This window comes from Poecilia latipinna, unplaced genomic scaffold (assembly GCF_001443285.1).
Source record: "Poecilia latipinna isolate Pla-1442-1.1 unplaced genomic scaffold, P_latipinna-1.0 Scaffold3161, whole genome shotgun sequence".
Classification (NCBI taxonomy): Eukaryota; Metazoa; Chordata; class Actinopteri; order Cyprinodontiformes; family Poeciliidae; genus Poecilia; species Poecilia latipinna.
Genome location: NW_015115777.1, coordinates 27,228 through 41,518, shown reverse-complemented (window position 1 = coordinate 41,518; position 14,291 = coordinate 27,228). Strand labels below are relative to the sequence as shown.

The 14,291-nt window shown below is 49.4% G+C and overlaps 1 protein-coding gene and 1 long non-coding RNA gene across 3 annotated transcripts in view; one reads left to right on the top strand and one right to left on the bottom strand.

The window, feature by feature from the left end:
* Window positions 1-3,898, bottom strand: part of LOC106940285 (uncharacterized) — an 18,400-nt gene extending 14,502 nt beyond the window's left edge. The window contains exons 1-2 of the long non-coding RNA XR_001423046.1: window positions 3,888-3,898; window positions 3,053-3,055 (exon numbers count right to left, since the gene is read on the bottom strand). This is a non-coding gene — a long non-coding RNA (uncharacterized LOC106940285). The remainder of the gene's footprint in view (window positions 1-3,052; window positions 3,056-3,887) is intronic.
* Window positions 1-14,005, top strand: part of radil2a (Ras association and DIL domains 2a) — a 28,300-nt gene extending 14,295 nt beyond the window's left edge. Inside the window, exons 5-16 of one of the 2 annotated variants that reach the window (XM_015022990.1) lie at window positions 874-1,563; window positions 1,661-1,698; window positions 3,097-3,266; window positions 3,354-3,466; window positions 5,329-5,548; window positions 6,137-6,309; window positions 8,018-8,162; window positions 9,461-9,642; window positions 9,715-10,015; window positions 12,898-13,019; window positions 13,094-13,233; window positions 13,312-14,005. In XM_015022990.1, the coding sequence (XP_014878476.1) occupies window positions 874-1,563; window positions 1,661-1,698; window positions 3,097-3,266; window positions 3,354-3,466; window positions 5,329-5,548; window positions 6,137-6,309; window positions 8,018-8,162; window positions 9,461-9,642; window positions 9,715-10,015; window positions 12,898-13,019; window positions 13,094-13,233; window positions 13,312-13,414 (2,397 nt within the window). In that variant the 3' untranslated portion in view covers window positions 13,415-14,005. Of the gene's footprint in view, window positions 1-873; window positions 1,564-1,660; window positions 1,699-3,096; window positions 3,267-3,353; window positions 3,467-5,328; window positions 5,549-6,136; window positions 6,310-8,017; window positions 8,163-9,460; window positions 10,016-12,897; window positions 13,020-13,093; window positions 13,234-13,311 lie in introns of both variants that reach the window. The other variant, XM_015022989.1, reaches the window with a different exon arrangement.
* The last annotated feature ends 286 nt before the right edge of the window (window positions 14,006-14,291 follow it).

Sequence of the window (14,291 nt, the reverse complement as noted above, 5' to 3'; positions counted from 1 at the left end):
TCGCCGCACCTCGCCGCCCCTCGCCTCGCTGCGCCCCACATCGCCGCCCCTCACCTCTCTGTGTCCCACCTCGCTGCCCCTCACCTCTCTGTGTCCCGCCTCGCCGCACCTCGCCGCCCCTCGCCTCGCTGCGCCCCACATCGCCGCCCCTCACCTCTCTGTGTCCCGCCTCGCTGCCCCTCACCTCTCTGTGTCCCGCCTCGCCGCACCTCGCCGCCCCTCGCCTCGCTGCGCCCCACATCGCCGCCCCTCACCTCGCTGTGTCCCGCCTCGCCGCCCCTCACCTCTCTGTGTCCCGCCTCGCCGCACATCGCCGCCCCTCGCCTCGCTGTGCCGCCCCTCGCCTCGCTGCGCCCCACATCGCCGCCCCTCGCCTCACTGCGCCCCGCCTCGCCTCATCCTGCCCCTCCAGGTTGTATTCTTAGCGCCTAATCCTGGTTCCGTTCACACTGCTGGCTGATTTCCTGACTGTTACACAAGGGGATCAGTCCAATCCCAGACACCCTGGCAGATCCAGAAGATGCGCCAAGTCTGCTGGATTAGCGGGAGATAACGGTGACAGACACCATATTTAAATCTACGACAGTTTCCAGCTTCTGTAATAATGTTAGCAGCTTCTTTCCAGTTTCATCTTTACTTCATTTGTTTAGTTTAACTCCGTCTGGCATCATCAGGTCTAGGCTAGGATAGCGTTAGCATGTTCACCTCTGTTTTTACAGGCCTTGTTGATTATTGATCTGTAGTTATTAGCTGATCATGTCAACATAAAGGAGCAACTCAACAACTACTTCCTTTCTTATTTCAAAATAAGAGTCCTAAGCAGATGCAGTCTGGTGTTGCAGGATTTGGAAGTGATTGATTTTGATCTTTTAGGATTTTGTGATCTACCTGATGAGCGGGAGCAGCACCATCTTCGGCTGCTGCAAGGAGCACAGTACCGGAGAGGATGAGGAGCGGCTCAAGGTCGACATCCTCCTGTTTGCTCCTGACGTGTCGCCGCAGCACTGCCGTGTCAGACGCCTGGACTCCAACTCCCAGAGTTCCTCAGGAAAGCAGAGAAAGACTGTGACCCTGCTGAGGCCCCTCCACGGGGCCCCCGTCACCAGAAACGGTTTCCTTCTGGACGAGGAAGTAGAACTGAATCCTGGAGACCTGATTGGTTTGGGGAAGCACTACCTGTTCCTGTTCAAGGATCCCACCGGCGGGTCGGGTTCTCCTCCTGCTCCGCCCTGGATGGCCCGGCTCCGCCCGGGCTCTGACACTGGCACTTCCTGTTCGTCCTGCGGCTCCTGCATCACTGTGAAGCGGCTCCAGGGGAAACCGCCGGCATCCTGCTGGAGGAGCCTGGAGGGCACCGAGGCTGCGCTGCGCTATGAGCTGCAGCAGGAGGAACGGGTCCTGCAGGAGATCCTGGACATGGTGGATCCCAGTGAGAACGAACCGAAGCTGACTCCTGCTTTCCTGCTGATTCTCTGCATCCAGCGCTCCGCCGGCTCCTTCCAGCTGACTCACTTCAGGCAGCTGCTGCTCCGGATCGCCAGCCAGATCCAGCTCATTACGTGGGTAAGCAGCAGGAACGCTGGTCTGAACTCAGCCACATGTTTTCTACAGTAATTCATGTGTTCATGTGTTCATGTGATCATGTGATCTAACCTTTCAGGAGAAGACAAAGGAACTCGCTGCAATGCAACCAGAAGCGTGAGTCCACATCATCGAGATGTTTAACTGCAGTCTATAAAGAGAAACTAAACTAATATCTGTGTCTTACAAAAATAATAAAACACCTAAACTTTTCTACATTTTGTCACATTCAAGTATTTTTATTAGACATGTGCCGATCAGGTTTTTTCCTGCCGATACCGATCACATAATTATTATTTATTTATTTTTTATCATAAACCCTACCGGTTACATTATGTGGAAAAAGGAACCATGAATTCACCTTAATTTAGACAAAAACTTGTTTTTAATAACTTTTTTCAAGAAGAAAACTAAACAAAACAGGCATTGTGCAAATTGTACTGCTATTGATAATACTATATTAACAGGCTGAAAACATATGAAGGCTCTGAAGAGGCTAAATAATACAAAGAGCCAAAGTAAAACCTCTCAACATTGCCAAAAAATTCAAGTATAAAACTCAACATTCAAAGGCAAAAACAGGATCCATTACAATAAACAATCCAGAGTTACTGAATGAAAACTTCCTGATAGCATGGCGGCTAGCTGATTACTGCTAGTTCTGAGTGGCTTTCTGACTGAGCGGAGTAATTATGCAGATCAGGGAGGAGGTCGATTATTTTTTCAGAGATTATCTGTCTCATGTTAGGACAGCGAAAGTTTTAATACGTATATAAACTTTATTTTTTTTAGGTTAGATGCTGCAGCTTTAAGCAGAGGTTCGGTGTGAGAGTCACTACCAGGTGGAGCAGAAGCGAAGCTCCGTCTGTCAAATATTACTACCTGTAGCGTAGCAGCGGTTCAACAGCGAGAGCAGAACCAGCGTCTTATATCGCAGCTCGAAGACTTAAATAATTTTGCGGGTTATTTGTTTAGCTTTCTGACCGCTATGCTAATCCGGGTGAGTGTTTGTAGCTGTGCGCTGCTTTACCTGCTATCTGATCCTCCGTATGTCTTTTTTACTGCAGTGAGCCTCGATGTAGCCAAATTCCGTCGAGTATGGCATTGTTTTTATGTCGTATTAGCTTCGTTGTGTTGATGCATTTTGACCTGCTTCAATTTTTCGCAACAACACGCAAACTTCCCCTTTCACTCAGTGCGTTATAGTTACACATCGCGTAGGATTTGTTGCTGCGCATTTGCGCAGAGTGAAGGAAAGAGGAGACCAGCTGCACAGGCAGGCTGGAAATGAGATGCAGTGATGATCGGTATCGGCAACAAGAGCCAATGATCGCCGATCATGCACTTTTTCATGAAAATCGGCCCGATTATGATCGGTGACCGATCGATCGGCACACCTCTAATTTTTATAGGTGAAACGTTTCAGAAACCTTGTTTCATCACACGAAAGGCAGCAAAATTAAACGCAGACGGGCTGCTGATCAGCTTCATCTGTGTTTCCTGTCTGTTCGTCAGCAGCTCCGTTGACGATGCAGCCGATCAGCTGCAGCAGCTCAGTCTGGAGGAACTGATCTCAGGTCTGCAGCCGCTGGTTCTGTGGATGGCAAACTCCATCGAGCTGCTGCACTTCATCCAGCATGAGGTCCCCCAGCTGTTGCCATGGAGACGGGACAGCATGGACCAAGGTGGACATTTTGTTTGCCTCTTTAGAGCCGGCAGGACCTCCAGCCCTGTGAAGGTGGTAAAAAGCGTTGTGTTCTGGTTTCCATCAGAGCGGCTGCAGGCGGAGCTGTGGTCCACCCAGTCGGCCTGTGAGGAAGCCATGACGGTCCTGGAGGAGGTCATCATGTTCACCTTCCAGCAGTCGGTCTACTACCTCACCAAGGTCTGCCCCCACTGCCACATGTGACGCAGGAAGCCTGGCTGTGCTCACACAACAGTCTGTTTTCACTGAGCGTTTTCCAGACCCAGAACACAATAACAGCGTGGAAACGCTCTCCGGCAGGAAAGAGCAGGGAGGGAGAGAGCGGGGCGTCCTTTCCACTCTGCAGTGTAAACACTGACAGCAGTTATCTGGAGCTGCACAGCTTCCACCGACTGGACCTGCTGGGAAACAACCAGTCACATCATCGCTGTCCCAGGCTCACTTCTACCTGAGAAAACATTCTCACAGGATTCACTGGCACATTTCAGCAAACCGATGGTTGAACTTCAGATTCTGCAGGAAGTTCAGAGTTTCTGTTTTCATTTTCTGGTACATTTCACAGCGCCACAAACGGCTCCGAAAAATCATTCCTGTTTCAGACAGGCCGGTCGCAGTCACTGCATTTAATCTGCAGGTTTAATATTTCTGAACCTTCTCATAGAACAAACAGTGGAGAAAACAGAAAAATCCATTTTCAGATAAAACTGACAGCTTTTAAAACCATTAACTGAAATTTATCAACAACCATAAATCAAACTCTTATCAAAAGACATTTTTCTGATTCTGGGATGATGAGACTGGGGTCAAAGGTCACCATCTGACCAACCAGCTGTTTAAAGGTTTTCTCCACCAAACCTGACTGAGAAACGGGCAAAAGTTTCAGGTCAGATGTGCAGAACTGGTAGAATCAGAACCAGGATAACCTTCCATCCTCAGTCGGTTGGTCATGATGCATCATGCAAAATGTCCGTAAAGATGGCCGCTTCCCTGCTGGGTCTCAGATGATTATTATTCTTGTATATTATGATTCCAGAAAGAATTTCAGCCAAACCTGTTTTACTGGAGAAGATCTCAGGACTTTACCTGCAGATCCAAACCCACTGCAGCAGCTCAGCGCCGCTGCTGCGCCCTGACGGCTGACGGCCGACTTCCTGTTGGACGATTCTGTAGAGGGACGGAGCCAGAAGCTGCTTTGTTGATGCGTTTGCTGCAGGCCGCAGCCAGCTGATCGGTTCTTATGATCGGAGCGTCTGCAGGTCGTCCTGCAGCCTCTACAGTGAAGGAAACAGGAACATCCTGTTCTCTTTTAAGACCAACGGATTTTATCCTGAACTGAAGAAATGAGCTCTGCTGATCCAGTTTCGATAGGTTATGGATTGGTAATAATCAGCAGCAGCTTTCAGTGTGGTGTTTTATAAGCTCTTAGTTCTGCTGTGCTCGTCTGTATTTTAACGTATTGAGGCGTTTTGGGCCCAGATGATCCTGCAGAGGAAAGCAGCTGTCAGCAGAGCAGGGAGGAGCAGAAGCAGCTCTTCCCTGTGATTTCCTGTGGATGACTGAATGTTCTCAATGTGCAAACCGGATTCCTGAGCTGAAGCTGTCAGGTTTTCACCTCGACCCGTTAAAACCAGCCGCCATCTGCTGCTTCCCAGCAGGGGTCCAACATGCACCGCAGCTGAGCTGCTGGCTCCTCCTCAAGGCTCTATCTCACTTATGGTGTGTGTGTGTGTGTGTGTGTGTGTGTGTGTGTGTGTGTGTGTGTGTGTGTGTACGTGTACGTGTGTACGTGTACGTGCACATGCCAGAAGAAGCAGATACTCAGATGGTTTAAAAACAAACTTCTTCCCTCTGTAACCTTTGAACTTTTCCACAGGAGTCGTTCTGAGCCGCTTTGCCTTTTACCGATCGTAAACTCGGTGTAGTTTTATCTCAAAACGAGAAAGTTTGTCGTTCTAACGAGATTCTGCTGCTGCATTTATTTCAGCTGTGCAGTGAAAGGCCTCCTCAGAGTTCAGAGTCGTCATGCCTTTGTCCCCCTGCAGAGCATGTACCCGGCCCTGGGCGGCCTGCTGGACGGGAACCCCTTCTCTGAGGACGGTCAGCTGCGACTTCCTGTCAGCCTCAGCAACATCCTGCAGGTCCTGAAGGAGGCGCTGGAGCTCCTGTCGGCCTTCCAGGTGCATCCGGACATCTCCCTGCAGCTCTGTGCCTACCTGTTCTTCTTCATCAACGCTTCGCTGTTCAACAGCCTCATGGAGAGAGGTAGCAGCTCACGCTTTAGCTTTAGCGTCCCCAGCCTTATGAATGCGGATCATGGCCGTTTGGTTGTTTCTCCCTTTACTTTAGCTTTTGACAAACTGCTATATGTTTAATATTTGCATCAACACAGTCAGGATGTGTTAATCATTCATAAATGTTCACTTTGAACAGAAATCTGAATCCATCTTTAAAATCAGCTTTTATTTTGAAGGTGGCTGCCGTTTCTTGTTTTGGTTGCTATGTTACCGCCGTCATGCATGTTGTAATGTCTGAGACTCTTCATCATCTCGGGTTGCCATGTTCTGGTCCATCTGGTCAATATGTTATTATTCATGGAAACAGTTTGAGTGTTTGCATGAACAAAGTAAAGAACTTTATGGAAATGAAAGTTGGCTGGTTTTGTACAGGAGCAGATTTCATGTTGAAATGTTCATTATCAGTAATATCAGGTCTTAAAACTGAGTTTATTACTGAACCAGCAGGTTAAATCTGAGCAGCATCTCTGCAGCTCGTTTTATTTTTTACTGTTTGGGTTCTGTTTATGCTGGCCTTGTAGGCTGCTCTGGCTAACCGGAGGTTCTGCTTCTTCAGGGTCCGTGGCCGGGTTCTACCAGTGGTCCCGTGGCGTGCAGATCCGGGCCAACCTGGACCTGCTCATGGACTGGGTCCAGAATCAGGGCCTGGCCAGCATGGCCACTCAGTTCCTGCAGAAGCTCTCCGCCGCCGTCAATCTGCTGGCCACACCCAAAGAAACGCTTCTGCAGGTCAGCTCACATCCGCTGCTCATTTCCTGTTCTCTGACTGCCGGTGGGCGGAGCTACGCTGATGTCAGCCTCACGGGTTTTACCCCCTCTATTCTCAGCATCAGGATCTGAGTAATCGGTTCTGATTCTGGACGCGACTCGCTGCTCGTTGTTCTGCCTCTGAGCAGAAGGAAACGGGCTGCAGGAAGTCGGCCAGCAAATGACATCATGGAGCTGTAGCCGTTCCTGCAGATTATGTAATCCAGAGTAAATCCTGGAGCGGAGTAATGTTAAACCTGGGACCGCCTCACATCCTGTTTGCTTTTATCCAGCCGTTCAGACCAAACATCCAGAAAACCGTTTGTCCACTTCCTGTTAGACTGCTCTGACTCTTCGTCCTCCCTAAGCAACATGTTCTCTTCCTCACCTGTTCAGGTTCAGCTGCAGGTAAACGGGAAACACCGACAGCTCACATTACCCCTGAAATCTGGTGGCTCGGGTTGCCATGTTGTGGTCGTTCTGCCCTCGGGTTGCCATGTTGTGGTCGTTGCTGCGTTGCCCCCGTCCGTCTGTGGCGCGGCGTTTGGACTGAGCGTTGCTGTGAGACGGCGCTTTGGGATGAAGTTGATCCTCAGACGGATTAGAGGGAGTCGGAGGGACTTTAGTTCAGGATAGAAACGGTTTGATGAGCTTCACATGAAGGTTTGGCTGAGGAAGCAGAGGTCAGTTAAAGTAAGGTTTTATAAAGACTCTCCCTGCCCGCCCTTCCTACCTTCATTTAAAACTCACAAGCAAACATCACATCATGTTTCTATTTGTTTCTGCTGGTGCTTTCCTCATTGTGTGATTCTGATCCGTTGTGTTGTGGAAATATAACAGGTTTTAACTCTGATGAACCCAAAATATCCGGGCCTCGTGTTGGTAGAAAATGTTCCTGTGGGTCAGGCAGAAGGATTTACCTCCAGTAGAAAATCCTGTAGACTGAACAGAGCGTCCTGTGGCGGCCATCTTGTTTGTTAGAAACTATGAAAATGTTGTTCCTTTCTAAAGCACAAAAATAGATGTACTGCAGCTCAAAGTACAGCTAATTTGACCCTCAGGGCTTGTTGTAGTATGAGATGTTAGTCTGGCATGTTGAGTTGACACCTGTTTCCACAGCATGACTCAAAGCAGCAGCAGCCGGCGGCTCCATGCTGCTGCCAGGCTGAGGATTTCAGAAATATCACCGCTCTGGAATGAGACGACTTGTGGTCGCTGCAGAGCGGGACACGCCCTCCATGGCTTTTAGTTTTCCATCTGCAGCTGCTGGAGCTGCTGCTGGAGCTGCTGCTGCTGCTGGAGCTGCTGCTGGAGCTGCAGCTGCTGGAGCTGCTGCTGCTGCTGGAGCTGCTCCAGCAGCAGCTGCTGCAGCTGCTGGAGCTGCTGCTGCAGCTGCTGGAGCTGCTGCTGGAGCTGCTGCTGCAGTGGATAACCCAGCCTGCTGGGGTCTCGCCTGCTAGGAGCATTTAGCTTCCAGACAAAACATCCAGAGACAATTTTAGGTTTCTGTTGTTAACAGACAGATTTAAAACTCCGCCTCCAGTCGGACTCGGCCGTCACACAGAACGTCTCACTTCCTCTGATTCAGCTGGAAAGAACCACGTGACGTTTGACTTTCCTGGGGTTTTTCCTCATCTATTGATGTTTATCACCTCCAGCATCGATGACCTTTCTGTCTGTGGCCCTGCAGGCGTCCTGGGCGTCCCTCAGGGCCGAGTTCGCCGCCCTGACGCCGGCTCAGCTGCACCACATGCTGAGGGAGTACGGCGGCGGGAAGCCCCGCCCCCCTGGGTGGAGCCCGCCAGCGGAGGAGGCGGAGGACACGCTCAGGACCGGTGAGTCTTTTTCATTTTACTAACTGGAGAGCAGCTTGCCCCCAGCTGCAGGACAGCGCCATGCAGATTTACTTAGCATTATTACTCTGCCGGCCCGGTTCGGCCCAGTACTTTATAGGACCGGTTACCAGCAGTGTCTACTGAAGTTATTTGGGTCCAGAATGAAGAACCTCTGTGAGCGGCCTTTCCTCTGCAGCCTGAACCATCATTTGTCAGACAGGCAGCATGAATCTGCAGCAGAAGAACCAGACGGTAAATCTGAACGTCTGAAAACCTTCACTGCAGTCGCAGTTAATTACCAACCGCCACAGAACAGTCAGACTCAGGGAAAAACAGGAATTGAACTTCCAGACCTGCTGTGTGACTGTAGACTTTGACTAGGCCACATGAACAGCTCTGGCTGCAGGTGAAGCTCCGCCTCCAACAGCTTTTCCTCCATCTACTCTCAGCAGCTTCCCACAGCATCATGCTGCCTTCACCGTGTTTTCACCTCAATGCGATTTTCATGTTGGCCAAAAAGTCGAGTGTTGTAGAACCTTGATCCCGACCCGTTTCCTAGGTGACCGGGTCAACACTGAGGTTAAAGAACAGTTCTAGAAAAACATCCTGATCTTTACATGTTGGATTGATTTCTGTAGCTGTAATTTCTATGAAAATCATTTGGACCCATTTGGACCCGTTTAAACCCATTTGGACCCGTTTGAACCCATTTGGACCCGGCTGTTCCAGGATCTCGCTGTTGACAGTAAACTGGAGCAGCAGGAATCCCAGCAGCTCTGATGTGGCGGGCATGTTTGGACCTGATGAACGGAAAGCAGGCAGGAGAAACGGGAACATGCAGCGACACCACAGGAACCCGGCTGGACCGGACCGGGTCAAGTTAGTCTGAACCCAGTTGTTCTGATCCGGTTCCAGCTGGTTTCATTGATTCTGATTCTGTGTTCATGAATCGCTGAGGAAACTAAATACTGGAGGAAAAAGATTCACTGCTGAGTCCAGAGCTGAAACTAATGATGATTATTAGTAATCAATTACTCTGATGATTAATCAGGTGTAAATATTGGCATTTAAGCTTTTATACATTGTTAGAAATACATTAAAAGATGGAAACAATTAAATTCATATTTTAAACATTTATTTTCCTGAACGACGGTAAACCTTTAGAGACCATTTAGTAAAAGATGTAGATTAAAAACAATCGTATCAATCATCAATAGTCGGGCTGATCTCTGTTGTTGATGATTGATTACTGATTGCTCTGTGTTATTGATTACTGATCGCTAATCGCTCCCCGGCAGCAGACGTCCTGCTGGGTCTGGACCGCCATCCTCCTCTCATCCTGCCCAGCAGCTGCTTCCAGCTGGAGTCGGCTAAGGTTCTGTCTGACCCGGTTCTGTTGGAGCAGCTGGCCCGCCTGCAGGCCTGGATCAGCCGACTGCCGCTCAGTGAGACCCAGAGCCCGGCTTCTGTTCTGGAGCGGGTAAGGAGGTTCTGTGACCCGGGCCGGGTCAGGAAAAGCCTTGGCGTCTCTGACCGGCCGCGTGTCGCCCAGACTCAGGTTCCTGACAGATCGAGCAGCGCCGGACCCACAGCGACCCGTCCCAGTCCGGACGGGAAGTCCGACCCGCTCTCCTCTTCAGAACCGGGTCAGGGCAGAGAGTCGCACGGTGACCTGAGCCGCTGCGAGGCGGTTCTGGCCCAGAAGCTGAAGAACCTGCAGCTGCAGAACGCCCTGCCGGGTCCGGCCGGCACCGGATACCACAAGAGCCTGGCTCTGGACCCGTCCTGCCTGCTGACGCCGCCCAACACCCCACAAGGCCCGGAGCCCGGCGAGCCCGAGGTGCCGCACACAGGTAACTAGAGGTCAGAGGTCAGCAGCAGACTTCTGTCTTCATGAGGCCAAACAGAGGTCAACATGGAGAACACGGCCCGGTTCAGTTTAGAGCTCAGGCCTCTGATTGGCTCAGACTGATCCAGAGGAGTCATGTTCATGACGGACGTCATGTCAGTCTTATGCTCACCCCGTCAAATAAAGTGTTACCCAAAATGCTTACATGTTTGTTCAGTTTTGGTAAAATTGGCTATGAAATGGCTTTTGAGAACTCGGTTTGCTCTAATTAATGCTTAATCGGTTCAATAATCGATTCATTGTGATTAACCTGATGAATCATTCCAGTGCTAATCGAAAGCAGGAATATGTAAATAGGATTAGATGTGATTATTTTTCTTCAATCCATCCATCCATCTTCTGGGCGAGAGGCAGGTTTGTTCTTTAGTCCTTCAGATAAAATTAGAAACTTTTTTACTCTGAAACCAGAGAAACTTGTTGGTTTAAACTCATTTAAATAAATGAATCTGAAAGCAGGAAAACCAGAGCAGGGACCGGGCCTGAACCTGTCTGGAACCAGAACCGGCTGGTAAACCAGATCTGTTGGATCCAACAGAAACCTGCTCTGGTTTCTGTTGGATCCAACGGTCGGACATGGATCAGACATCCTGGCTTCATGTTCTACTCTCTCTGAAGGTCAGGAGGTTAAAGGGCAAAGGTCAGCAAGGGGGGTAAGGGGGTGGCTGGTTACTTTTTCAGAAGGAACGCAACTTTTTAGTATTTTTTGTGAAAACTGAGCAACAATTTAAGATTAAAACTGAGATTATCTTTAGTTTTAAGTGTTTTTAAAATAGTAAAGAGTCAAACCTTTCAGCCTCGTGCCGTGGCACTAATCAGGCGATAACTAGGTGCTAACCAGGCACTAACCGGTTGCTAACCAATTGTTAACATGCGCTAACCGGTTGCTAACCAATTGTTAACATGCGCTAACCAGGCATCAACCAGGTGCTAACCAGGCACTAATCAGGCGATAACTAGGTGCTAACCAGGCACTAACCGGTTGCTAACCAATTGTTAACATGCGCTAACCAGGCATCAACCAGGTGCTAACCAGGCGCTAACCGGTGCTAACCAGGCGCTAACCGGTGCTAACCAGGCGCTATCCCCTCCTGCGCTCCATGACCGCCCTGGTGTTCTTGTGCCTTCTTCTTCCAGGCGTCAGCAGGAGGATTTGGTTGATCTTCATCAGGAGTCTCGACTCTCATTGGCTGCTGTCGTTTTCTCTGAGCTTCTGTTGAACGGCTAAATGCGTTAAGGCGTTAGCCTGACAGCGAGCCATCTGGCACCATCGCCGTCTGCCTCTAATGGCTGCTAATTCCTCACCAGTAATTACAGCCTGTTAACAGTCACATAACTTTAATGTTCATTTACATGCAGAAATAATAAAGTTTTAGTTCTCATCGGAGAGCTCCTTCAGTTCATCACGTCGTTTATTATTTGAGATGAAACAGAATCTCTCAGTGATTTAAATATTTTGCCTGATTTAATGTGATCATTATTACAAATATATTCATGTGTTATTGTAGTAACTGTATTAACTAAAGTAGATGATGTCCTATTAATTAATGGGTTCTGGGATAATTGGCAGAAAATTAACAACAAAAATGTATTAAAAGTTAATAAAAAATATGAATATTTTTGGCCGGTATATGTTATACAAATTCCTCTATTGTTTGGCAACCCTGTTGGCTTCGCTCCAGTTCACCTGTGGAAGTTTAGCCCCGCCCCCAACAAAATGTTAGTCCACCCCCCAGGGGGCGGGGCCAGGGTGGGGGAAATGTTGCTGCCACTATTTATACAAAAATCTCAAAATTTGCACAGAAATAAGTTAAACAGTTTACCTGCAAAAAAGTTAATTCAGGTTTTAGTTGCTTTTTAAACACCCACAATCCTTTGCTGCATGACCAGCCCCTCCCCTCCAGAAATAAACGTTGGTCCAGTTTTACTGACTGATGCTGATCTGAATGCCATCAAGCCGTGCTTCCTTATTACTATTGATCATATTTTTGCCATTTCTTCCTGGTGCGAGCCGAGTGGCTGGATCCCCTGGGATCCTGCCGGATCCCAGGGGATCCTGATGGACTCCGTTGGATCCCCGGCCTGACCCTCGTCTCTGTGGTTCTGCCCAGATTAGTAATCCTTTAATCTGTGATGTCAGGACGGACAGCAGCGCCGGTCATGGGAATTTCCAGCTGGGTTGGTGCCTGGAATGTGAATGTTTGTTCAGGATCGGCTGGGTGGGGGGAGGATGAGGAAGAGGATGAGGAAGGATGCTAACCTGATGCTGTTTGACTGTTTAACGGTTTCATGATGGCTGATAAAAGCTTCATGATGTCACCGCTGAGTCATCGGCTCCACCCGGTAATGAGGGTTTCTACTGGTTTATTCCCAGTCTAACCACTAACTTTGGTTCTTCAGTCCAGCAGCCTGGGAACAGAAAAACTCATAAAATCTGTGAACTTTGTCTGAGCTCGGCATTTATCGGAAAAAACTTCCTGATTTATCGGCTCAATAAACATCAATGTTTAAAAAAACAAACTTAGTTTTATTGAACAATTATTTAAATATTTTTCCACTGTTGTTCAACAAAACCAATAAAAATTTAAAATTTGATCTGAATCCAGAGAATCTGGAAACTTTAATTCACTGACTGTCCAACATCTGACCGACAAATTGGAGACAAGACACAAAGCACTCCTGGACGTCTGCGGGAGGACATGTCGTCTGCGGGAGGACATGTCGTCTGCGGGAGGACATGTCGTCTGCGGGAGGACATGTCGCCTGCGGGAGGACATGTCGCCTGCGGGAGGACATGTCGTCTCCAGCTGTCCTCTCTGCTTTGTGCAGTCGGTGGGAGCGGCGATGTGGAGCTGGGAGACGCGGCAGCAGAAGACGACAGAGAGGAAGTGTTCACAGTGGAGATCCACAGAGGGCCCCACGGCCTGGGACTGGCCCTGGTGGACGGGAAGGTGAGACACCAGGACAGTAATCTCTGCTTAGCGTCTCTACATCAGAACGCCATCTTTATTCTGCATTGTTGCAGCAAACGGCGCTGAGAATGAGCGGCATCTACGTGAAGTCGGTGGTTCCCGACTCTCCGGCGGCTCGCTGTGGGAAGCTGAGGACCGGCGATCGGATCCTGGCCGTCAACGGCACCAGCCTGGTCGGCATGGAATACAGCATGTAAGACCCAACAGCTGCATTCGCCATGTTGATGCTAACAGTTTAGCAGCTTCCTAACCGGCTGCCGGCTGCTTTCAGAGGCAGAGAGCTGATCCGCTCAGCAGGAGACGCTCTGAGGCTGCTGGTGGCAAAGATGGACACCGACTGCAGCAGCAGGAATGCAGCTGCAGCTACATGCTGAGAGCAGAGAGAGTCTTCTCCTCCGACTGCAGCGCCGAGCCGAGCCGAGGTTTACTGGATCCACAGCATCGCTGCTAGAAACCTGCTTTCTGCTGCTGCAGCTTCTTTCTGGCCTGCAAACTGGGAGGAAAACCTGCGACTGCTGTTGGACCTGCTGCAGCTGCTGCAGCTTCAGACTCCGATCCAAACGTTTGCTGTCAACGCGTGAAAGAAGCAGCAGCTCAGTAATCTGTAAAATGTGTTCAGGCTCTGCTGCCTTCATGTTTTATAAAAACTGAATCGTTTCAGCGCCGCTGTAACTGAAACTGGATTTATTTAAATGTTCATTTATCTCAGAAAGATTCTGACTTTTTATCAGCTTCATTATTTTATAACGTCTGAGTTTACTCTGGGTTCATAACTGATTGTTTTTATAGTTTTGTAAAAGTCATAATTCTCCTGAAGAACAAAGTTTAGTTTCTAATTGTCTCATTTAACAGGAAGGTTTAAATGTTTGGTTTTACTCTCTCCAACTGGAAACATGAACAAAGTTCATCTCCATAAATAAAAAGTTCATTTAATTCAGTAATTCAGATTAAAAATGGAAACTTGATCAAATCTGATTTTTGTTGATGATGGCTTCCAGAAAAACATTGCTGAGTCAGCAGACAGAAGGTTTCTGCTGGAGGAGCTGCTGTTTGGGCTGAGCAGAACCGGCCGGCTGGAGCCACTGGCACCGGGTGGAGCCGCTGGCACTGAGGCACCGGGTGGAGCCGCTGGCACTGAGGCACCGGGTGGAGCCGCTGGCACCGGGTGGAGCCTGCAGCGGGCCGGGCCAGGTGGAGCCGCTGGCACCGGGTGGAGCCGGAGCCGCTGGCACCGGCTGGAGCCGCTGGCAC